The 25,451-nt window shown below is 35.1% G+C and overlaps 4 protein-coding genes and 1 non-coding gene across 5 annotated transcripts; 2 read left to right on the top strand and 3 right to left on the bottom strand.

Annotated features, from left to right (window-relative positions):
- Window positions 1-4,486: 4,486 nt before the first annotated feature.
- LOC148772835 (uncharacterized) lies at window positions 4,487-6,403 on the top strand. The gene is made up of 2 exons (XM_088820438.1): window positions 4,487-5,911; window positions 6,038-6,403. Exons 1-2 carry the CDS (start codon window positions 4,628-4,630, stop codon window positions 6,227-6,229), a joined length of 1,476 nt encoding a protein of 491 aa, XP_088676564.1. The 5' UTR covers window positions 4,487-4,627; the 3' UTR covers window positions 6,230-6,403.
- A 1,995-nt stretch (window positions 6,404-8,398) lies between these two features.
- On the bottom strand, window positions 8,399-8,470 carry TRNAW-CCA (transfer RNA tryptophan (anticodon CCA)). The gene has a single exon. It is a non-coding gene; the product is annotated as a tRNA-Trp (tRNA).
- A 398-nt stretch (window positions 8,471-8,868) lies between these two features.
- On the bottom strand, window positions 8,869-13,462 carry NHL8 (NDR1/HIN1-like 8). The gene is made up of 6 exons (XM_012972136.2): window positions 12,813-13,462; window positions 10,765-10,839; window positions 10,172-10,679; window positions 9,705-10,090; window positions 9,229-9,606; window positions 8,869-9,151 (listed from the first exon to the last, which is right to left on the bottom strand). The coding sequence occupies exons 1-6, from the start codon at window positions 13,257-13,259 to the stop codon at window positions 9,023-9,025; spliced, it is 1,923 nt and encodes a 640-aa protein (XP_012827590.2). The 5' UTR covers window positions 13,260-13,462; the 3' UTR covers window positions 8,869-9,022.
- Window positions 13,463-16,293: 2,831 nt separating this feature from the next.
- Window positions 16,294-17,917, top strand: LOC105961618 (inositol-tetrakisphosphate 1-kinase 1). The gene has a single exon (XM_012985852.2). It carries the CDS (start codon window positions 16,526-16,528, stop codon window positions 17,642-17,644), a length of 1,119 nt encoding a protein of 372 aa, XP_012841306.1. The 5' UTR covers window positions 16,294-16,525; the 3' UTR covers window positions 17,645-17,917.
- A 632-nt stretch (window positions 17,918-18,549) lies between these two features.
- On the bottom strand, window positions 18,550-24,356 carry LOC105961624 (ABC transporter B family member 2). Its single transcript, XM_012985859.2, has 9 exons — window positions 23,614-24,356; window positions 23,424-23,478; window positions 23,130-23,305; window positions 22,066-22,526; window positions 21,048-21,968; window positions 20,477-20,934; window positions 20,115-20,356; window positions 19,779-20,026; window positions 18,550-19,667 (listed from the first exon to the last, which is right to left on the bottom strand). The coding sequence occupies exons 1-9, from the start codon at window positions 23,926-23,928 to the stop codon at window positions 18,710-18,712; spliced, it is 3,834 nt and encodes a 1,277-aa protein (XP_012841313.2). The 5' UTR covers window positions 23,929-24,356; the 3' UTR covers window positions 18,550-18,709.
- Window positions 24,357-25,451: the final 1,095 nt, after the last annotated feature.

Genomic DNA, 25,451 nt, shown 5'->3' on the forward strand with positions numbered 1-25,451 from the left:
TTCCACTAAATATGATCTTCAACGTGTCTTCTTATCTGCCCCACTTTTCGTACTCAGTTTCTTTTCAAGAATTTCTCAATCTCAACCCCCATAAATGTCTCTATATATACATGTTACCAAGAACATCAAAGAACACAAAGAACACTATCGCTTTTATAGACATTATTATTATTATTATTATTATTATTGTTATTGTTATTATTATTGTTATTCTTATTGTTATTGTTATTATTATTATTATTGTTGTTGTTGTTGTTGTTGTTGTTGTTGTTGTTGTTGTTGTTGTTGTTGTTGTTGTTGTTGTTGTTGTTGTTGTTGTTGTTGTTGTTGTTGTTGTTGTTGTTGTTGTTGTTGTTGTTGTTGTTGTTGTTGTTGTTGTTGTTGTTGTTGTTGTTGTTGTTGTTGTTGTTGTTGTTGTTGTTGTTGTTGTTGTTGTTGTTGTTGTTGTTGTTGTTGTTGTTGTTGTTGTTGTTGTTGTTGTTGTTGTTGTTGTTGTTGTTGTTGTTGTTGTTGTTGTTGTTGTTGTTGTTGTTGTTGTTGTTGTTGTTGTTGTTGTTGTTGTTGTTGTTGTTGTTGTTGTTGTTGTTGTTGTTGTTGTTGTTGTTGTTGTTGTTGTTGTTAGTTGTTGTTGTTGTTGTTGTTGTTGTTAGTTGTTGTTGTTGTTGTTGTTGTCCTATCTTCCGTCAAACCAATAATCTTTAGCGTTATGTATTTTTGTCTTTGTTAACAATTCAATTATGTTATTTGTTATTGATTTTCTTAAAATTCTTTAAAAAGTGTTGTAGTTATTTTCAACATCTCCAATTTCTACTTTTTGTTGTATTTGTTTTTTCAGTATATGTTTACCCACAAAAGTTTGGCCGATTATTATATTATTATGGTACATTTTTTTAGGAATGTTAACGACTTCGTTTTTGGCTATTAGGTAATTTCTCTGATCAAGCAGTTATATTCTCAACAATGCCGACTTCTTTTGCTCCTGCATCAATTATCATATCGTTCATTCTATTTGTTTCATTAATCATGGTATTTTCCGATTTCATAAACTTATTTTTTGTCACGTTCTTCCATTTTTTAACTCTTTACATGTTACTTTACATGCTCAAAGTTCTGTCATTCGAGTTGGAGTCCCTAACATACCAATTTATGCACAATACCCTTTCATAGTCATTGTACTCTTTTATCGGACAATGACCATCCTACCTTTATTCTTCTTCTATAAATATATGTTTCATTACTTTCGTAGGTAGGCAATGACACTTTCGTTCTCAATCGGTCAACCCAGAATACCACCAAGTTGTTTTACCAGACTATTGTGAATTAACTGCATCAGGTTGCTCAGAAGAATGTAAAGAAATTTGTGTGGCTTGATTCCTTTCAAACTGCAAATTATGTATGAGGTGCAAGCAACGTGCAAGATCATATGAAATAGTGTGTTGCACTCATTGTAAATACACTATCGTGCACCCAAGATGTATACGAGATATGGCATGTGATGTATACACGCTTGATTTTTATCAGCCAGGTTGGATCTGTAGGTTTTGTGCCATTGAATTTGCAATTTCTTATCGACTTTTAGTTGATTAAAAAACATGTTTTGGTAGTTTCTAGTGTATTTATGAATAAGTTAGCATGTTAACAATATCTTCTTATTTTTTATCATCTTGTTGCATGTTTGATTACATATGCCATTTTCTTTTTGTTCATCCGTATATATTTTGTTGTGAATCAGGTACGTGTACACAGCGGAAAACAATTTTATATGAAAAAAGTTTAACATATAAACACGTGCACAATATAGCAATTAATGCGTACCTTATTGCTTCCAGCGCAAATTAAAACATACACAAATATTATTAATTTGCTAGGGTTTTAGTAGGAGGCGATTGGGGTGAGGAGTCATTGGTTGTTTGGTTTACCATTCGTAGCATTTCGCAGTTATGGCCTCTCTCTCTCTCTCTCTCTCACACTATCTCTCGATCTCTTAGTGTATGTTTATTTTTGAGTGTTTTGATGTTTCTTCAATTTTTGTTGATTTGCACTAAAATATTTTTTTTTTGTTTTGATTTTACAAATTGCACTTAATGAAATCCATTGATCATCTCTTTGAAGGTGTCAAAAATTTGGTTGAAATTATATATTCTTTCATGTTACAATGTTCAACAGACCGTATACATTACTGTACATTACTATACATTACTATATATATATATATATATATATATATATATATATATATATATATATATATATATATATATATATATATATATGTGTGTGTGTGTGTGTGTGTGTGTGTGTGTGTATTTTGGATTTGTATTTCATTGGTTTTGAGGTTATGTATAATATAAATATTGAAATTTGTAATTTTTTTGTTGTTGGGGGTTATGAATTTTTTTGTATAAGCTAGTATTCGTGTGTATACATAATTGATCGACTAAAAATATGGGGTAAAAAAAACATAACTACCAATTAATATAGTTTAATACAGTTACATGAAACATGTAGTTATTTTTAGTACAATAAACATATTGATTTTTTTTTTTTTAAATAAAAAAAAATAATAAAAGTATACATAAATTAAACAAATAACTTTATAAAAAACTTTGGCCGAAAATTGCATATAAGGGTAGTATAGTACTTTCGCCTCTCCAGGGGTATGTCAAAGGAGGGATAATTACATTTTTGGTCCCCCAAGTTTGCCTGTTTTCCGTTTTGGTCCCCCATTTACCGCAGTCAACAAAATACACTCTCGTTTTATCAAAATTTAACACATTTGGTCCTGGCGTTTGGTTGACCGTCTGACTTAACAGTCAACCGTCATGTGCCACGCACGTGACTTCAAATTAGGGCTTAAGTTGTATTTTTTCCCCCAAAATCAACATTTCTCTCTCTCTCTCCACGCTCTCTCTCTCTCTCAATCTCAAATTCCCCAAAATCAACATTAACATTTCTCTCTCTCTGCCGATTAATTTCTGGGTCGAAGAAGAATCAACAAGAAAAGAGGAATTTTTCGAAGGCCATGTCGCCAAGAAGCAAATTCCCTGGTGGATTTGCCCCAAATTACGGTAAGCAGAACTCAACTTGAACCCTAATGTATTGTTCTTGTCATTTACAATGTGGCTGATATATATATTTTTTTTTTTTTCCTTTCTTGTGGCAAAAAATCATTTTCAGAAAGAATTGGGATAAGTACTTGGTGTACTGTTAAAATGTATTATGGGGGGGTACTGAAACATGGTCCAGAAACGAGGTACATAGGTGGGAGTGAGGAGTTTTTTGATTTTTCAAAACCTGCTGAGATGAGGATGCTTGATATGTGGATAATGTCACGGGAGTTGGGGTATTCTGATAGGAAAAAAATTAAATTTTGGTACAAATTTGGGGCAAATCTGAATATGGGTAGGTACTTGGAAATTGATACCGATGTTGCTTCTATGAAACCTATTAACTATGAAGTTGAAATATACTTAGAACAGTTGGGGTTAGAAGAAACTGTGAATGTGGTACCTACCTTGCAAAGTCAAGTTGCATCATCAGTCATTACTGATGAGCAAACTGACATTGTTTTACCTGAATTACCCAATGCTGAACCTGAGTTAAGCAATGAGAGTGACAGTGAGGAAGATGGTGATGAGTTTTATGATAGTGATTATGACTTTGAAGAAGATGACAAGTTGTTTGAAGCCTATGTAGATCCAGGTGCTGAGTTTGGTGGGGTTAAATCAAAGGGTAAAGATAAGGTCTCTGAATTTGTCTCAGATGATATGTATACTAGGATGCTTAATGAAGAAGGTGATGATGACTGTGTTAACAGTGACTCAATGGGCAGTGATTGTGGCTCTGATGATGAACATAGGGTTAAATTCCTCAAGTTTAATCCTAAAACTGACAATAAAAACCCTGAGTTAAAGCTTGGGTTGGTTTTTTCTTCAAAAAAAGAAGCAAAATTTGCTATAGAGAGCCACTGCCTTAGGAGGGGGATGATGATCAAGTTTTACAAGAATGACAGTAGAAGACTGAGGGCCTGCTGTAAGAATGATGGTTGCAAATGGTCAATACATGTTTCTCCAATGCAAAATGACAAGACTTGGCAAATCAAAACTTATGTGTCTGACCATAACAACTGATATTGGAACTACAACAACAGCAGCCTCAAGTCCAGCTGGATTGGTAAAACTTTCATGAAAAAATTCAAAGAAAATCCTAAGTTAGGCACAACTGAGTTCAGAAATGAAGTGTGCACAACTTTGAAAGCAAGTGTCTCCAAATCTCAAGCCTATAGGGCAAAGCAAAAGGCACTAAAGGCTATTCAAGGTTCAGAAGAAGAACAGATTCAAAAAATAAGATCTTACTGTGAAGAACTCAAAAGAACAGACACAAATGCCACTGTTGTTTTAAAATTGACAGAGGACACAGAAGGTTTGAGGTTTCAAAGAATGTACATTTGCTTTTCAGCTTGCAAAGAAGGGTTCAAGAATGCTTGTAGACCTGTATAGGAGTGGATGGGTGTTTTTTGAAAGGGCAGAGGGGTGGACAATTATTGGCTGCAGTTGGGTTGGATCCAAACAATAACATATACCCAATTTGCTATGCTATTGTTGAGGGTGAAACTAAGGAAACCTGGATGTGGTTCATTCAGTTTTTAGATGAAGACATTGGCTTTGAGGAACAACACAAGTGGACATTTATGTCTGACAAACAAAAGGGACTTATCCCTGCTTTTGAAACTCTATTCCCAGGTGCAGAAAACAAATTATGTGTAAGGCACTTACATAGTAATATGAAGAAGGATGGCTTTGGGGGTATGGCAATTAAGAGTGCATTGTGGGCAGCTGTAAAAGCCACTAGAATTGAAGAGTTCAAGAGGAGAATGGAAGAACTGAGGGCTATAGATGAAGCTGCATACAATTGGTTAGTGAAGAAGCCTCCTCAGAATTGGACCAGGTCTCATTTCAATCCATTTCCTAAATGTGATATCTTTTTGAACAATATGTGTAAGTGCTTTAATTCTTTCATCCTTGATGCAAGAGAGAAACCAATAATACCAATGCTTGAGTGTATAAGAAATATGTTGATGGCTAGAATGGTGTTGAATAGGGAAAAAGCTCTAAAATGGGATACAAACATTTGTCCCAAGATCAGAACTATCTTGATAAAGAATATGAAAGAGGCTGGTGAGTGCATCCCAATGAAATCAGATGAGTGGAATTTTCAGATAGTGGGGATGTATGATCAGCATACTGTTGACATAAGAGCAAAGAGTTGCAGCTGCAGAAGATGGGATTTGACAGGTATCCCTTGCAAACATGCCATTTCTGCCATTTGGTGTAGGCATGAAGACCCTGAGCGATATGTTCATCACTGTTACAGTGTTGACTCATATAAAAGAGCATATGAAAACTCCATTTCACCAATAAATGGACCAGAATTTTGGCCTCAATGCACTTTGCAGCCTCCATTACCACCAATGTATGAAGAAAAAGCTGGTAGACCACAAAAACTGAGAAGAAGAGAGCCAGATGAGCCACCTTCTGTTGGGGGAAAAAAGTTAAAGGGGGTTCCAAGAATTAATAAGTGCAGAAAGTGTGGGCAAGCAGGGCATAATGCTAGGAAATGTGGAGGAAAAAGAAAGACTGTGGAAGAAACAAATGAAGTTGATCAAGGTGTGCAAGAATCTAGGGAAGAACCTGATCAAGGTGGGCAAGAATCTATGCAAGAACCTGTTACACAACAAAGCACTGCTGCAATGAATGTTTCTCAAAGAGGAGAAACACAAGTTCCACAGAGGAAGATGCAGGTAACTTTATTCATTTTTTATTCAATGTTCTTCCTCTTTTCAATGTTTATTCTTATTTTAGTTTATTATTATTATTATATCATTGTTGTAGGTAAGAAGGCCAACAAAAAGGCAAGTGAATATGACAAGAACTTCAAATACTACATCTACAATCAATGTAAGTGTTTACTGAACCTTTTGATTGTTTAATGTACTTAATGGTTTGTTTACTGAACCTTTTTCTTTTTGTTGATGTAGATGCAGATCAATGAAGGTTCAAGTGTAAGTACTCATGTCATTGTCAAGGGAGGAGTTAATTTCATCACAATGTCCAACCTCAGATCTGCTTTTGGTATCCAAGGCTCTACAAGTTCTGCAAATCCATTCACTGCACCAAGGCCAGCCAAAAAGCCAACACAGTCAAAGAATGGATCAAAGAAGACCACATAACTTGATGTTTTTCCTATGTTTGAATTGTTGTTGCAATGACTTTTGGAGTACTTTATGGACATGTACTTTATTTTGTTTGTTTTGTCATCCATTGGAATGATTTTACTTTACTTTGGTTTGTTTTGTTTGTTTGTTGTTGTTATGTTCATTTAGAATGTTGTTTAATTGGAATGTTGTTCATTTGGAATGTTGTTATTTGGAATTATGGATTTGTTCAGTTGGAATGTTTTTCAATTGAAATTTTTCTGGGATTTGGAATCCTTCATGCTTGTTATTTTAGTTGTTATATATATATTGAGCTCATTTGTTGGTCACCATCACACATTTGCATTTAAAACATCAATAGTCTAAACCATTCATTACATTCAAAATATGCCAAAATATGCATTACAAAAGTCTATATAAGGAGAACATTACATCAATTGAGCTTCAACATCAGACAACATTACATCATTAGAGCTTCAAAATCATATGCATTGCTATAAACAAAAGCAAAGCAAGAATCACAACCATCAACTTCATTACTTTCTTCTTGTATAATTCAAGTTGAATCAACATCTTCCCTTGGTTTTCCTTCTCTTCTTTCATGTCATCTTCCAATTTGTTCAATTTCTTCAACAGTCCGAGAATAATTTGTTTTGACCTTCCACACATTTCTGGATCGACCCACTCAAAATAATTGCAATGTGATACTTTCTGTGACAAAAAAAAAAAAAAAAAAAATTGAAATTCATAACTGGAACAAATGGCACCCCTTAATTTCAGATATTTACTCACCATGTAATTTGCACATGCAAGAAATCGCCGCCCAGGGTTTTTATCAGTCCACGAAGTGTTTATTGGAAGCTCAATTCCACATTTACATGTATGAGCTTCGATTGGAAATGGTCTTGCACTCCAATCCCCATAATCACTGCCAGTTTGCTGTTTTCAAGAGGGGGAGAGAGAATTTCGTGATTTGGTGTTTGGATTGTTGAAATTTGAATTTCTTCCAAAATTAGGGTTCTTGGAAAAATCCCCAATTTGAGAGAGAGAGAGAGAGAGAGAGAGAGAAATGTTGATTTTGGGAGAAAAAATACAACTTAAGCCCTAATTTGAAGTCACGTGCGTGGCACATGACGGTTGACTGTTAAGTCAGACGGTCAACCAAACGGCAGGACCAAATGTGTTAAATGTTGATAAAACGAGAGTGTATTTTGTTGACTGCGGTAAATGGGGGACCAAAACTAAAAAACGGGCAAACTTGGGGGACCAAAAATGTAATTATCCCGTCAAATGATGATTTTGGCTTGGGTTTATCCCTAGTTTATTTGGTAACTAGGGGTATGTAAAATAAACCCTTTGTTTGTTCCCAAAAACAAAATTTATAATAACCTTAGCAATGTTTGGAGGCATTTTAGAACTTATTTTGATTTCATTTTGATAAAATATAATTTGGGGGAAGAATTTAAGAATGAAAGTAATGTTTGTTTATATGTTGGAAGGAGACAAAATACATTGTAGCAGTCACGTCATGTATAAAAGTGTTAGAAAAAAATATTTTAGAAGAAAAAATTTGAAAGACTAAATGATATTTATTTGTTTTTTAATTAAGACAATTTTTACTGTAGCAGTCAAATCATTTTTATTGTAGCAGCCACATCATATCTGAAGGAGAAATAAACTTTTGAGATTGTTTTGAGAAAATTATTTGAGAAGTATAGTAAATTATGTATAAAAGTGTTAGAAAAAAATATTTTAGAAGAAAAATTTTGAAAGACTAAATGATATTTATTTGTTTTTTAATTAAGACAATTTTTACTGTAGCAGTCAAATCATTTTTATTGTAGCAGCCACATCATATCTGAAGGAGAAATAAACTTTTGAGATTGTTTTGAGAAAATTATTTGAGAAGTATAGTAAATATAATTTTGTTTTGGGAATGAATGAAAACAAAATATAAACACTACCAAATATTGTCTTAGTTTTTTGTGCTATGACTATAATTTAAATTTCATAACCACATGCAAGCGCGAGGAGTACTAGTTTTATTAAAATACTTGATTTTAAGCAAATGACCCACATGCATGCAAGAGGAGAATTACTAGTGTTATTAAAGTACTTGATTTTAAGCAATGTCATTTCTTTTTTCGTGCAAAAAGAGAACAAGGATATATTTTTCGGGATTTTTGAACCCGACGTGAATCGAACACGCAACCTTCTGATCTGGAGTCAGACGCGCTACCATTGCGCCACGGATCCCTTTGAAATATCACGCTAAGAAGATTTATCAGTGCTAATCACGTGTATTATAATCATCTTGTAGGATAAAATAGAGAATTAAGACATTGATATTATTATTATTATTATTATTATTATATATATATATATATATATCACTAATAAACTTTAAAACACAATTATAATTAGATTTAATTAATCTTGTGATTCTCTTGAAAGAAATCAGCGAAATAAGAGTCCAGAAGGAGAAATTCAACATCACAAAAACAAGTAACATGAATAAACTATGGAAGGTGATGCAGAAATAGTATTAGCAGCCCATTTGACCAAGTGATGAGCAACTTTAGTTGTTGGCATTGCAACACATAAATTTCAAGCCCAAAACTTCTTGATGAATTTTCATCAAGTAAAAATCGAGATGCTTCCAAAACAACAATTGACCTTGTTGTTCTCGAATATCATTCAAATGACAACGCATCATTTATTATAAGAATTGTTAAATTATGGGTAGACGACAATGTGTCAAATTTACATGTCCGGAGATATGTATGTATGTATGTATATGTAAAAATATCATCCTTGTGTGTGCTGCTTGCAACCCTTTGGACCATAATGCTGCGTACTTCGCCTGACCGTCTTGTTACACAAGTAGCAATAATGATTTTGGCATGCCCAACACAAAATGTGGTTGTTATTCCCAACCTGTCACCAAACAACACTAGTTAATCGAATGAAATCAAATAAACTGATTCTGAAACCGATGTAATAATTATTATTACCTTGACATTTTGCTGACGACAATTAGGGCATGGATGAGCATTACCAGTAATCAATTGTTCTTGGATCTGACCAACAACTTGGAGACCATTGTTCATCCTATCTTCCCACCTCTGAATTTCCTCTGTCGGGAATAGTTTGCACTTACTATCCCTAAAGTGCTCGTATCCAGATATTTCTTCATTACACACATAGCAGAAATATTGCCCACAATTCTCACACACCATCTTATTGCAACCTTCTGTTCTTGATATAGCCATCTTACAACGAGGGCATTGTTTTGCAAATCGATTTATCTCCTTTACACTCAGAATCTGATTTATCATATCTTGCTCACGCCGTCTTTGTTCTCCCTTCATTAAAGTTGATGCCTGTCGCTTCTAAAGACACCATCATAAATAATTGTTTGTGATTTTTCATATTTATTCGAAAAACCAATTAAATCAAAAAAAAAAAAGATATATACATATATCGATACCTGCAGAAGAACAAGTTTCATCTCTGGAGAAGTGCATGTTGTTCCAAGATGACGTCGATCCCAACAGAGGGTACAGAAGCTGTAGTAGCAGTTTGAGCATTGAGCATGGTCCGTTTCATCTTGTATACACGCCGTCTCACATCTCGGGCAGTAAACGACGTCACTCATTGATTCAAGTGTTTTGACCAGCATCAAAGATTCCCACTTTTCAAACTCTTGTTCTCCTAATAATCTTTTAAGTAAACCCGGTGGAATCATTCCCTCGCATTTTGCTTCTGGGCATTCCAGTTTCATCACTGTTCCTTCCGTTATATGTATTTCTGAAAATGTTTTCAAGCATTTCTCGCAGAAGAAGTGCTCACACGCCAGTTTTATGAAATCCGAACCTAACAAAGGACATACATGTCATTCAACATTTTCTTCATGATTTTTTAACGGAAAATTCTGCAAATATATAAAACACTTACCAGGAAACTCGCTGAAACAGATGCGGCATTGTTGCATGCTTCTGCAGAAATTGTGGTGCTTCTGTTCCTCATTGTAACTCTTTAATGAAGGAATATCAATATCAGGGGAGACACTTGACGAAATTGCCCTCGTATCTATATTATCTTGTCTTAAACCATAGGGTCCAAGAAGTATCTCAGCATCGAAACCAAAATGAGAGAGTGTACAACTGTGTAACCATTCCACCCATTCGTATATAACCTCATGCCCAGCATTTTGTAGCCATATTGCGTCAAGCTTTAAGCACAGTTCAGAAATTCTAGAAGATCCCATCCACTGAACAGATATCGTAAAGTAAGGAGCGCTATTGCTTGGATATGATTTTGGTAATAAACATGTCAATATAATTGGTGGGAGATATTCCACTTCGAAAGAGTATGAAAAATCTGAAGAAACGTCATCTCTTTTATCGGACCCAAAATTTGCAGTGATGCATACTCCTTTGGGCACTTCGATGTGAATATGAGCCTGTAAACCAGAACCAATATTAATAAAATTGTGTTTGTTACAAAAAAAAGAAAAAAAAAAAAAACAGTCTTGACTGGTTAACTACCTGAAAACACTTTAAGCCACTTTGGTTGTCTAGAATCAAAATGTTATCTCCATAAATAGATTCCATAGCTAGTAGCTGCAAAACAATAACAATAACAAAAACATTTTGAGAAAGAATCCCTATATACACACACAAACACGGAAAGGCAAACGGGAAACACTACGGTATGATCCCACTTGCGTCGGTTCAGAACTTCTGGGTCAGTCTTAACAGGAAACCAATGATAATTGACTTAATTTCACATTTTGTTCCATCATTAATTGAATTTGAAATTCCAAAACATGTTCCTGATTTGCAGCCGATTCATTTTAATGACTTTTTAATACACGAGAGTGTAAATAATATCTTTAGCATTTCCATACCATTGTAGTTTTAATTTCAGACTAAAGTAACAGATGCAATAGTTGTCACTTCCAGAATAAATAGACTTTTGTGCACACATCAAAACTTAACCACGGAGAATTGCATTACGTATCACCTCTGTGAAGCCTGCGATATTTAATTTTGACTGCTTTGTACCCCTAAATGTTTTATATTTGACATCTTACACTATGTTCTGACCACAAAGATTTCACATTTCTAAATCCATATCTCTTTGAAAGCAAATATCCAATCAGAGGCACTGAATCAGTAATACACACAACCAAATAGTACATATATTCATTCAACGAGCACAATACACATGTTTATTTGGCATGAACAAAATGCCTTCAGTCTCAAGTATTCAATCTGCAGCAAAGAGACGAGTTTGTAGACGCTTATTAGCTTAGCTGAAGCATTTTGAGTGACAGGGAAGTCAATGTTTTTGAATCTATTTCCTTCAATCCACGATTTAATGAAGAAAACAAGAAAGATTTTGAAGATTTAGCTGGTTCGAGAACTGATTTAGAGCCAACTAAGTTATAGAGAATTTCCGGTGAAGAACTCCGTCGACAATGTATTTTATATAAAGCATTCTACTTCCACAGCCTAACACTAAGCGGAGAGTGTACTCCATTCCCAATATTTAATCTTCATTACTTAGCACATTCCTTCATGCCATCACCAACAATATGCAAAGATAAAAGGGATGTCGATATCTAATATTTAAAAAGCATTGTTAACCAAAAAAATAACTCTCTTAAAATTCATCGCCTACTAATAGCAAACTTACTGTCACTCCATTAAATTGAAGATTGATGAGCATCTACCCTAGAAGATAGGTAAACTATAATGCTTAGACCCACTAAAGAATCACCCGTCTCATGCTGCGCACGGGTCTGACATGACAAGCCTCTGATACATACACCAAATTGTGTACATATATTAAAGTTAAACAAAAAGAGATGATTTCCTACACGTCTGCTGGTAGGTTTGTGACATTTCGAAAACAAACTGGGTCGTCTTCTCAGGTATATTACAGAGGTAAACAACTAAGAAAATAACAAAAACTCTAAGGTTTTAGAGAAGGTCCTTATAAGTGCGTTTCGCCTCTGCGTAGTTATGTCTATGTTAGTGCATGATAGGAACAAAGTCGTAAGCAGTCGGCATCCTTAGAATGTGATACTCTCAAAGTTCATCACCCAACTAACTTTTTTTACTTCAAAAATTGGTGCACAAGTAACATGCTATTGTCATTGCTACTGTGCCAACTGCCAATACTCGAAAACAGTTTAGGTTACAAATTTGTTATTTCATTAAAGTAGTGCTAAGAAATACTCTCTCATACTATTACAACAAGTGTGAAGCCCGCGGTGTTTCATAGGCATGTACTCTAGAGCTTTTGAAATGATCAATTGATGCTTTTTATTTTTTCTTTCTTTTAATCCGTTTTTTAGGCAAATTATCAAATTCTGTTAACTTCCATTGCTACATCAAGTCATCAATCTCTTGTGAGTGTATTTGTTGATAAGATTCCTGATGTTGATAATTGAAAACATAAGCTATTAACTGTCTTGTTAGGTTATTCTGAAAAAGTAAATCGATCCTATGAATTGGTTCACTGGCAAATTGAATAGAGAAAAATAAGAAGTAATTCAATTTAGCATTAATAAGTAATAATGTAGTACCTCATCATCCTGCAGCTGTTGATTAATGCTCAGCAATTCATCGGACAAGCCGTCGGGCTCTTGAGCACTAAGTCTGAGGTCCTGTAGTAATCTTTGAACAATATCATTCTCCTCAACTTCATTACTTGAATTCAATTTAATTTCAACTTTTTCTTTCCCCTTTGAACAAATATTTAATGCTGCTGCAGAATCGTCATCATCCTCCTTTCCATTTAGATCAGCAGGAGGTCTGGAATCCGATTCAACTGCCTTATTCCAGCGGGAATTTGTATGAATTGGAGGAGCCTCCTCCATTTTTTGTTCTTCTGTAAATGATGATGAACAGTTGTTTTCATCATCATCATCAGTTTTTTTATATTGTTGACGATGACGACGATGTGAACTTGTTCTTCTCTTCTCCTTTCTGTAACCTCCTCCTCCTCCGCCGCCGCCGCCGCCGGAAGACATCTCTTTTCTCTTGTGGGAAATTTGAAGGAGTTTGTTAACAACGGCCAAACGAAAACGAGGCGAAATTTAGAAGAGTAGCCGGCATTAAGGAATGAGCAAAGCAGCCACCGACGCCGTTTAGGTTAGGTCATATATAATTAGGGGTACATAGAAATTGGCACGAAATTTCCTATTTACCTCTATTTATATTCCATTTTTTCCCATTTTTTAATAATATTTCATTTCAAAGTCCGAAATTCTTATTTTCTCCTTTTGAGCTTATTAAGGTTAGGAATCGTTGATTTTTGCATTTTTTAAACGCACAAATGCCAAATAAGTTCAAGCTTATGACAAGGCATTTAAATACACGTAAGCCATAAAAAAATAGTCTCACAAATAAACTCATTCTTATGTTTTTTTGTCTAAAATATCCCTCATAATATAATTTTCATCAATTCCATCAATTATACTATAACTTTATCAATATTTCCTATTGACCCCGGATTGAACAAATAAATCACATTAGTTTTTTAAAATATATTTCTTTTTATAAAATAACTTTTTTTCTGAATTTTTTTCCAGCCACATCCAACGTTGACCGCGCGGTTCTTCAGCGTTGATTTTTTTTTTTAAATAATTTTCTAAAAAAAATTCCGACCGGTCAACTGTCGTTGACTGCCGGTCTCCGAAGTTGACTTTTTTCTCTCTAAATTACTGTGTTAACAACAAAATTATTATCTGAGATAATAATAGTGAATGCCAAAACAGTAATATTACTAATATGATTGTCCCAAACAGTAATATTACTACATGAGACAATAATATTACGGTTGGAGACAATGATATTACGGTCCAAGACAGCAAAATAGCAGGTCAAGACGATAAAATTCATTAATATAGTAAAATTACTATCTCAGACAGTTATATTACTGTCTCTTAGACAGTAATATTGCAGGTCAAGACAATAATATTAATGAAAATAATTTTTTTTAAGAAGAAAAAAAAAAGTCAACGCCGGAGACTGGCAGTCAACGATGGCTGACCGGCGGTCTTCGACGGTGGTGGCAAAAAAGTTTTTTTTTTTTTTTTTTTGTCTATTAGTGAGAATCCCCTTTAGCATTATTTTAATTATGGTCCAGCTTCTTTTTCTTTATTAGAGAGAGACCCATTATTTTTTTATTCTCAAATTTACCCTTCCTCTACTCACTACCTATTATACACTACTTTGATGCACTTTTTATTTTTTTTTTATTTTTTTGTATTTTAATTTTAATTTATTTTTTTTTATTTATTTCTTATTTAAAAAATAATATTTACAAAAATATTTTTTTAACTTTTTATTATATTTTTAAAAAATATTTTTTTACTATACTTTTTTGTCTTCAGTTAAAACAACTATATTTCAATCAAACAACTATTATTAAAACAACTGTTATTAAAATAATTATGATTAAAACAACTATATATCTCCACCAACTCTCATTTATCAAAATTAACTATTTATTAAATCAACTATTACAATCAACTAAAAAGTAATAAAAACAACTATATTAATGTACGAAAATATCTATAAATCTGTAAATAACACCATACAATTTCAACAAAAACAAACATCCATTATACTATTGATTGAACACAAAATAGAATTCAACCAAAAACTCCAATGAAGAAAATTAAGATTCGAGAATTGGGTTCCAAAAAAAATCAGAGAAGAAGAAGAACAACAACAATAACAATGAAACAATGTTGGCGGTGGTCACTAATTAAATCTCAGACGCAATATCAACCTTAGCGCCGCTGCATAGTCTCGTCATTCTCCCTAGCGAAAACCCTAACGTCGTCCTTGACGAGAGAATTCCAGGGGTGAAGACCGCCTTCTTTTCGTATCGGTGGAGGGAGGAACGCCGTTGGGAGAAGAGAGTAACAATGGCAGCGCATAGATGGAAGAGGGTTGGAGGCGGTGGCGGCGCAAAGATGAAAGAGGATTGGAGGCGACAATATGTAGAGAGAAAAGAGAGGGGAGAATAAGAGAAATAGAGAGAACGTGAAATATGTTTGATTATTTTAGATATAATAGGGCAAATTAGGTATATTAGTCATGTCAAAAACAATATTAATTAACAAAAAAATTATTTAATATAAGGTGGGGGTTCTCACTAATAATGAAAAGGAGGTTATATCCACCTTAATATAAGTAATGAATTGGGGATTTTCACTAATTATCCCTTTTGCTGCCACGGTGGTGGTGTTTGTTGTTAAGTTGGTTATTTTGCAGAAGATTCACATGGTGTAGTAGATTGCATTCCATGAAATAGAGTTATACCATATGTTGTAAATGATTTCACTTAATCTTCAAATCATGTTTTCCATGCTTCACGTTTTCTTCTTTGTAATATTTAATTGACCTTCATATGTTACAACTATGAATTAAGATATCAAGATTATGTTTTTTTTAATTTCCTTCCATTTTGTTTTACTTGAATTGGTGTTGTTATAAAGAGATAGTCGTTTACATATTATTATTTTTCTCATTTTGAAACTGACCTCCGTGCAACGCACAGGTGAAGTACTAGTCATTATATATTTTATATTTTACGTTACTAAAATCATCTTTTTTTTCCGAATTCCGACAACTTTGATCTGAATTTTTCGATTTTGCAACCAGGTTTTTCATTCCAATTTTTGAATTTTCAGTTTTCCAATTTTTCCAATTTTGTTAACGTAATTTGAATTAGGTATTTATTTTCGAGAAAATTTATTTTTTTTCCGATCTGATCCGTCGTATTTCCTCAGTGAGTGATGAGCTTATGAAAGATTGGAAATTGACAACTTTTGTAGATGGATTCAACTGATTTACATCCATGTAACAAGTACAACAATATCACTCATATAACATAACATCTAATTAGCCCTCAATAATTATTGTGTTCGCAAACAGCCCCACTATCATTCTTTCACTTTTAATTACATCATGATTTCCTAACACCAACACCCCCACCCACCCCACCCTCTGTAAATATATAATATTTCTGAGCTTCTCTCTCTTTCCGCCTCTCTACTCTCTCTCTCTCTTTCTCTCTCTGAAAAAGAAAAGATTCCTACACACAGACATGCAGAGGAGTTATATATGCCTACGGCATTCCTTACAGATTTACCACAACCTAACCTTTTTCAATTCCGCCATGCCTAAATTTTAGGGATTTTCACACTTATTTCTCTTTCATCAATTTTTAGGGAATTTGTTTTTTTTTTTTTTCTTTTTCTTTTTTTCTCGACGAACAAATTCCATGGAGGAGCCAATGGGGCGAAGATTTGCTGTAGGATACGCTTTGGCATCTAAAAAACAAGCAAGCTTCATTCAAATTTCTCTCATAAATATCGCAAAAGAGAAGAGCATCGATCTAATCAAGATCGATTTGGAAAAGCCCTTAATTGAACAGGGCCCCTTTAATTTGGTTATTCACAAAATCTACGGCGCCCAATGGAGGCAACAGTTGGCTGAATACTCTGCAAAGAACCCTAATGTTTTGATTATTGATTCCCCCGATGCTATCGAAAGGCTCCACAATCGTATTTCTATGCTGCAGGTTGTTATGGAGTTGAGTGTTATTGAATGCGAAGATGCTGTTTCTTTTGGGATACCTAAGCAGATTGCTGTTTACGATGCGAGTGAGGTGTTGGATATGAATTTGGAGGGTCGGGGTTTGAAGTTTCCGGTGATTGCTAAGCCGTTGGTGGCCGACGGAAGTGCAAAATCGCATAAAATGTCGTTGGTGTATAATCGGGATGGGCTGAGTAAACTAAAACCGCCGGTCGTGCTGCAGGAGTTTGTGAATCACGGTGGAGTCATATTCAAGGTGTACGTTGTTGGAGATTACGTCAAGTGTGTGAAGAGGAAATCTTTGCCCGATGTGAATGAGGAGAATTTAGGGAGTTTAAAGGGTTCGTTATCGTTTTCGCAGGTGTCGAATCTGAATTGTGTGGAGAGGAGTGGAGATAGTTATTACAAGATGATGGATTTGGATGATGGTAAGACGGAGATTCCTCCGATGAAGTTGTTGGTGGATATCGCGAGTGGGCTGAGACGTGCGATGGGGTTGCATTTGTTCAATTTTGATGTGATTAGAGACGATAGGATTGGGAATAGGTACCTTGTCATAGACATTAACTACTTCCCCGGATATGCAAAGATGCCTAGCTATGAGCATGTTTTGACCGACTTTTTCTGGGATGTTCTAAATCACACTAATAAAAAGGAGATTGATTTGGATTTGGATTTGGATTCGGATACTAGTGGTTGCAAGAATGAAGGGAGTATGTTGGTTAGTAGTAATGCTGATGTGGACGATGGAGCTGCAAATCGCATACTTGTTGTTGATGAAAAGGAGAATCCAATCCAAGTTTAAGAACAAGGAAGGAGCTACACGACGCATTTCTTCATGATGTAGCAATATGAAGCTTATCCGTTCACACTAGTTAGATTTAGCTTGTTCTTTCAGATCTAGATACGAGAATTAGTAGATTAGTTAATAAGTAGGATATGCTTTGAGTCTGCTGCAAAATAGGCATGAGGTTGTGCGCTCTGCTCTGCGCTGTGTTGATCATGTATATTCCAGTTAGTTGCTGAGACGCATAATTTCAGTGGAGATGGGTAATTCTCAAATACTCTCTGTTTTTTTCTTTTCTTTTCTTTTAATGTTTTACTTGGTTGCAATTCTATTACCTACCTGGCTGAGGAAATTGTTTCGATATCTATTATGTAGAGTAGTAAGTACGGTCATATTTAATTTATATCATGTGCACTGTTTGATCGACAGAGCCTGTTGTTATAGAGTCACCATATGTGTAATATGGTAAAACGATAAAGCAAGTGTTAATAAGAGATGAACTGAAGTGTGAGAAAAATCAAGAAAACTTGAACGTAGAAGGTAATGATGTAGTAAGAATTACATGTGGATTATCTAGTGCTCACAACTTAGCCTGAATGAGATGGTTTAGATGAATAGAGAGTCATTAAACTGGTAAAATGCACACTTATACCGTTACATGCAGGTATTTCAGATAGGATTACGGTTACATAATATAGGATTATTAGAAACTGTTTGAAAAGGTTTTGGTTAGTATTCTTGTGAACATAAACTGTGTGGTCGAAGGAGATTGTTGTGTTACTAAGATGAACAGTAACATATAATGGTTTAACGTAACTAACATGGAAAACATAACCACCGTATATATCTACTGCTTTGATGTTTGTTTTCGTGCACTAAAAAGTTGCTGAACACAAGTGTTGTATAGTTCAATATCCAGTCTCAGAGTCTAAAAATCTCAAGTTCGAACCAGGAAACGATAAATCAAATATTCAATATACAAACACCAACAATACCGACAAACAACAGCAACAACAAATAATAATAATAATAATAATAATAATAATAATAATGAAAAAGATGATGGGATGGAATGGAATATTGTTAGCCTTGTTGTTGGTTCTGTAGGTTAATCAACTTAAAATAGGCTCCATCTTTGTTCTCTAATAGAGTAGAATGAGTCCCTTGCTCTATTATCTTACCATCTTGCAATACTGATATCTGATGTGCATTCTTTATTGTCGACAGCCTGTGTGCAACCATCACTGTTGTCCTATTCTTCATCAATCTGTCTAGTGCTTGCTGTACAACTCTTTCCGATTCTAAATCAAGAGCGCTCGTTGCTTCGTCCAATAGCAGTATCGAAGGGTTCTTCAATATAGCTCTTGCTATTGCCACTCTTTGCTTCTGCCCACCCGACAGTTGTACCCCTCTTTCCCCTACTTTTGTTGAGTAACCTTCCGGAAGGCCGCTTATGAATGTATGCGCGTTTGCCTGTTTTGCTGCTTCTATTATTTCACCCTCTGTCGCCCCTTCTTTCCCGTACAGTATGTTTTCGTATATTGTTGTTGCAAACAGTGCCGGCTCTTGTTGTACCAAACCTATGTGTCTTCTTAACATCTTCAGCTTCACTTTCTTTATGTCTTTCCCATCTATCATTATTTTGCCAGAAATAGGATCGTAAAACCTTAGTATTAGTGCAATGACCGAGCTTTTACCTGAACCACTTTGTCCAACTAATGCCATACTTGTTCCTATATCGACTCTTAGATTGAAGTCTTTGAAGATCAACACATTGGGTCTCGATGGATAGCTGAATTCGACATCTTTGAGCTCGATTGTACCTTGTACTCTACCAATATCTTCTCCCACATCGTTTATTATCTCAGATCTTCGGTCAAGCACTTCAAATACAGACTCCACCATTTTGTTGCCCTTTAGAATGTCCGGTGCCATGGCTAGTGTTTCCCCCATAGCTAATGCTGTCACAATCAGTACCATAAATGACTTCATCACTGATTTGAAGCTCGCTAGCTCCTTCTCCATCAGGGTCGAACCGTACCTTTTTTTTTTTGGTATATAATAATAATAATAATTAAAACATGAGTTTATTTGAAAATTTGAGGAAAATAAAAACAAAAAGGGGAGAGAGAGGATGAATGATGGTGCGTACCATAAGGCGAGACCGTAAGAGGAGAAGATGAAGAATTGAGAGACGCCATAAAAGATGCCAGCAGCTTGGCCGCGCCTGAAAGAACTCTGAGAGGGTTCGATAAGTTGGCGAGAGTAAAGATCGAGTACCTTTTCCTCTGAGCAGAATGCTGCTACTGTTCTTATGTTACTCACTGCCTCTCCAGCAAGCATGTTTGCTTTCAGATATGCTTTGTTCAGGTCTACCCCATACCCTTTCATGAATAGTTTCTGCAAACCACCACATCGAAATTATTTCTTTTTTATATATATATATTTAAATACTATACGATGAAAAATATTCTTACTGCGTGCGTACCTCGCTAATATGACCACTAATGATCAAGGGATAAGTGGCCATGACCACAAGAGTGAGCCTCCAGTTCAAGATGAAGGCTATGATAAAAGATGTCACAATTAAACCGACATTCTGCAGAAGTATTGTCGAACGATCCACCACTACTGTACGCAACAGAGTTGCATCGCTTTCCAGTTGTGATGCAAGCATGGAGCTCGTGTTGTTAACATCATCAAACCATCCTATCTCGTTTCTCAACATAGCTGCATCATTATTTATCAAATTAATAAAACATGAATTAGCCTTCTCTTTATATATATATATATATATATCGTTGTCTACACATTCCTGAAAGAAAGAAAGAAAGAAGAGAAGAAGTTTACCAGTGAACATCTTCTCTCTAACACGAAGGGTAAGTCGTTCACCCATGATACCGAAACAGAGATGCGTAATAGCATGAACAAAGACAGTAATAACAGCCCCTCCACAGAAGAGGAATGCAATTTTTCTAACTTCTCTACGAGTGGTGTCCCAATCCATGTAGTAAGAAACGAGCGCCTGTGTGACACCAAGTGCAAATAGAGGCATTTGTGCCCCTGCAATAAATGCACATAGTGTTCCAAAAACCCCATAAAACCAATCCGGACGCACCATTGAATACAATCTCCCCGAAGAAATATTCAACTCTTTCGCAACACCATCAGCCCCACCTCCATCAACACCAAATCTGCTCATCGATTTCTCTGAACGGAAACTTGTACCACCACCACCATGGCTTCTTGTTGTTGTGCGCGATAATTCCCTTGAAAATCTAATGCTCCCTTCACGTGAGTACCTTATGCTGAAAAACCCACATCAAACGATATTTTAATTAAATAAAAAAAGTAACAATAAGTTTATTTATAAAAGTAGCAATAAATTAAAAAAAAAAAGAAAAAAAAAGAGAGTAAATACCTGAGAGGGCGGGACATTGTAGGACCGTGAGAAGGCAAACGGTGAAGAGAAGCAGCCTCTTGTAGCTGAACAAGGGAAGCATATGAACTGTTTGGCCTCGAAATAAGCTCTTCATGGCTTCCAGTTTCAACAATGGCACCGTTATGTACAACAGCGATGACATCAGCATTCCTAATTGTAGATAAACGATGAGCAACAACAATAGTTGTCCTACCCACCATCACACGGTCAAGTGCCTCTTGTACACTCTTCTCAGACTCAGCATCAAGTGCACTTGTAGCTTCGTCCAACAACAATATTGATGGATTCTTCACTATTGCACGTGATATCGCTATTCTTTGCTTCTGCCCACCCGACAGCTGTATCCCTCTCTCACCCACCTGTGTTTCGAATCTATCCGGCAGGTTGCTAATGAAGTTAATTGCCTCCGACAGTTTAGCGGCACGCGTGATCTCTTCGGTGGTTGCATCATCTTTGCCGTAGAGAATATTGTCCCTAATAGTAGTTGCAAATAGGGCAGGCTCTTGATTAACCAAACCTATCTGGTGACGAAGCCACTTAAGATCAAGATCTCTTATATCATTTCCATCTAATAGAATATGTCCCGATACAGGCTCGTAGAATCTTTCTATTAAAGATATGACTGTGCTCTTCCCGGATCCACTTCCTCCGACAAGTGCTACTATTTTACCCGGAGGAATTTCCAGACAGAGCTTGTTGAATATCAAACTGTCTGGACGAGAAGGGTAGCTGAACGTCACGTTCTTGAATTGGATGTGGCCGTCAACTTTACTCAGTTTTCTACCGTTTTTGGAGCTTGTTTTACTCACTGTGTTCCTCTCGATCATCTTGAAAATGGGGTATGCTGCTGTCTTTGCTCTAATAAATGCTGTGATATCGGGTGCCGCTTGCCCCAGTGACCTTATAAAATAACCATATTAATTGCATGATTAATAATGAATGAAATTAAAAGAAAAACGAAAACGGAAAAAGAAAAAAAGGGGATGTAAGTACTCACAAGCCAGCGATGACAACATTGAGCATAGTGGTAAAAGACTCGCCGCCATTGGCGATGTTCTTATGAACAACAATGCTAGTGAACCAAACAAGCAAAGACCACGAAAGGAAAAGTACGCAATGCAAAGTACCGAGGCCAAGACCCTTTGCCAAACCGGCCTTTTTCCCGTATTTGTAAGTGTTGAATAGAGAATTTGTGTATAGTTTAACAGCCTTTTCTTCGCCAGAGAAGGCTTGAACAGTTCTCACATTAGCAATAACCTCTTCCGCAATTTCACCAGCTTTCACGTAAGATTTACGAACACGAGCAATAAGACCGGTTGCCACGTAGGCATAAATGCCACCAGCAACAGCAATCAAAGGGACAATGCTAAGTGTAACCAAACTAATTTGCCATACTCTGATGAAACCAATTGTGAAACCTGCTAAGAAACGGCTTATATAGTGCAGAAAGTTCCCCACCTGCATGTTTTTATTTCATCAAACAACAAATACTTTAATATTGCATTTTTTATTTTTTTTTTATAATTTGGGTCGTTGACTACAACTACATATATTTGGGTCAAAGAATTCCATTTATCGATCCTGGGTAAAATTTTGACTCTACAAAGTAACATTAACAAAAAAAAAAAAAAAAGTAACAGAAAACGAAATAAATCTATCTGTCACGGTTTACTTGAGGACTGACTGACTGACTGACTTCTCTCACCCACCTAATTAAACTAAAAACAGCTAATAGTATTTATGGGCATGTGCCAATTTATTCAAATGAGAAATAATAAATAAATAGGGTGTTTGTTTGTTAGTTTGTTATCCCCACCCACCCAACTATCTATCATCAATAATGAATCATCTATCTACCCCAGAATCAAATACATTTAACACCGCCAGCCCACCACCACCACCACCACGCTCATGGCTCAAGTGATGACCGCCGCCGAGCCTGGCATTTACTACTACTACTACTACTACTACTACTACTACAACACATAAACATACTAATTAGTGGCCAGGATTATTATTAATTAACTAATTAATTAATGATAATTAATATATTCATCTAACCTTTTCAGAAATGGCATCTTGGACAACAATGATGTCAGTAGTGATTGCAGAAATGACTTCTCCGGTGGATGATTCTGTATCAAATATGCTTATATCTTGACTTAGCATTGACCGAACATACGCCATCCTCATCTTTGCTGCTTGTCTCTCCCCGGAGTGCATCCAACAAGCCACCTCTTTATTTAACAACAATTAATTCACATTTTTTTTTAATTTTATTTTTATATTCAAAATTTCAAATTAAATAATAATGTAATTAATTGTAAGTAGTGCAGCATGCTTTTAATTTGTTACCTGTCCATGATGAAAACATAATTACTATGCTCAGATACACAAAATCCAGTGAATACTGCCCACATAAAAAGAAATGTTAATAATAATAATAATTAATCAAACAAGAATATTATAGATACTAATTAGATTATGTATGTATGTATGTATGTATGTATGTATATATAATTGAATGAATTGATGGATATGGTACCATGGCAACTTTGGAGGAAGCTTCCTTGGGGAAAAGATAAGCCAAGCCAATAATATTGATTAACTTTCCGAAGAAAATGAAGAAAATAGGGACAGAAGCTCCATGCACACAAGCACCTATTGATCCAACAAACATCAACAAATAGTCATAACTATCTGCAAATGCAAATAGTTTTCCAAGTGATACTTTTTTATTATTCGACGACGACGACGATGAAGATTTCTTCTTCTCTTCATCATCATCAAAATCTTCCCCCTTGGAATTAATGGAGAAAGAAGAACCTGCTCCTGCTCCTGCTCCTGATTGGTGGCTCATTATATTTCCAAGAAATTAAACGATTTCTTTGCTTCTTTCCTTCTTTTTTTATTTTTTATTTTTTGTGATGGATGGTTGGATGGAAGGAGGAAATAAAGAATTAGGGAGTGAGATTTAGAGAGGGTATAATAATAATATTGACCATCAAGAATAATTGCTTGTGTAATATTTCATTCTTGGAGGGTGGAAGTTGAGGTGATGAGCATTTACTCACATCTATAATATTATTATTATTAATAAGGGAACTAACTGGTTTTAGCGGTGATTATTATTGGCTCGGAGGGATGAGATATATACATACACAGATACATACATATAATTAATGCATCATCGATCAGCTTTTAAAATATATAGATGTATGTATGTATGTATGTATGTATATTGGTAGCTCCTTTTTCCAGCTTTACACAGACAGTTGAAGTGTTGGAATTTATGATACAACTACTCCCAACCATTATAGTCAATTACACTTGTTTGTTTTCAACTCTCCCATATTTGACATTTCTTCTCTATACAACAATTCCTCTACGTATGCATTACTATTATTATTATAAAAAATAAAAAAAATAAAAAAAAAAAATTCTTTTTCCCAACAATATATAATTGTTACGTATGTTGTAGGGATATATATCCATATTATTACAGCTTTATTTTTTAATAAAGTTCCATTGTATGTTTTAAGTATTGCAGCTTGACTCTAACAAGGCCACACAATATTCTTAGAAAGTGACTTTTCTTTTACATTAATGTTTCTTTATTTTTGGGACCAACTTTGCTATAAATCCCCATTTTCTAATTTCACTACCAAAAGTCGCTCCCATTTATTTCTATTTGCTATTACTTCCTCTCCTCACGTCAAATAATAATGAAAAACTTGATTTCGACTTCCTCGAGCTTGTAAGATGGCCTAATTGGTGTAGCAGCAGAGCGTCACTCACGTATAACGACTCGAGTTCGATTCTCCATGCCAATATTTTCTATCTCAAGTTCGTCCCACAAGGTTTTTCCAGTGTAGTTTATATTTTCATGTGGTTTTCAAGGGTAAAATTCATTTTAGTCCCTAACATTTGCAGTCAAAATTAAATTCGTCCATGTGGATTTAATTGCGTTCAATGTCATCCCTAGAACACAATTTCACCGTCAAAACTAACCTTTTCTCATAGAATACCCACATTACCCTTGGAAAACATTGGGGGCTAAAAATGAAGATTCGACCTCAATGCCCCTTGTAACAGTATCTCAAAATAAAATTATGTTTAATTAATAACATTTTGAAGAACTTATGGGCAAAAAACATAAAGAATAATTATGTATAAAATGGCCATTGCCATAATCATCTCTATATTATTTTTTTTCCTATCAAATTTGTTGCTCATATTATTTGTTGGAAATTGATAACTTTTTGGATCTGTTTTCGTTGGAAACTGAAAATTTACACTAATTAAGAAAGGGCTCTCCTCCGACTAAAATTGTACTTTTGAATTAATATTTTTTTTTATCAAACCACATTAATTAGTCTTTCA

This window comes from Erythranthe guttata, chromosome 1 (assembly GCF_056151865.1).
Source record: "Erythranthe guttata isolate IM_541 chromosome 1, IM_541, whole genome shotgun sequence".
NCBI lineage: Eukaryota > Viridiplantae > Streptophyta > Magnoliopsida > Lamiales > Phrymaceae > Erythranthe > Erythranthe guttata.

Bases quoted from the DNA above. Each gene is read 5' to 3' on its own strand.
- LOC148772835 (XM_088820438.1), top strand. From the start codon at position 4,628: ATGTGGTTCATTCAGTTTTTAGATGAAGACATTGGCTTTGAGGAACAA. The intron at 5,912-6,037 runs GCAAGTGAATAT...TTGTTGATGTAG, and splicing joins GTAAGAAGGCCAACAAAAAG to ATGCAGATCAATGAAGGTTC.
- NHL8 (XM_012972136.2), bottom strand. From the start codon at position 13,259: ATGTCTTCCGGCGGCGGCGGCGGCGGAGGAGGAGGAGGTTACAGAAAG. The intron at 10,091-10,171 runs GTAAGTGTTTTA...GTCCTTTGTTAG, and splicing joins CTGTTTCAGCGAGTTTCCTG to GTTCGGATTTCATAAAACTG. The intron at 9,152-9,228 runs GTAATAATAATT...GTTTGGTGACAG, and splicing joins GTCGTCAGCAAAATGTCAAG to GTTGGGAATAACAACCACAT.
- LOC105961618 (XM_012985852.2), top strand. From the start codon at position 16,526: ATGGAGGAGCCAATGGGGCGAAGATTTGCTGTAGGATACGCTTTGGCA.
- LOC105961624 (XM_012985859.2), bottom strand. From the start codon at position 23,928: ATGAGCCACCAATCAGGAGCAGGAGCAGGAGCAGGTTCTTCTTTCTCC. The intron at 23,479-23,613 runs GTACCATATCCA...TTATGTGGGCAG, and splicing joins CTTCCTCCAAAGTTGCCATG to TATTCACTGGATTTTGTGTA. The intron at 20,357-20,476 runs GTAAACTTCTTC...ATAATGATGCAG, and splicing joins TAGAGAGAAGATGTTCACTG to CTATGTTGAGAAACGAGATA.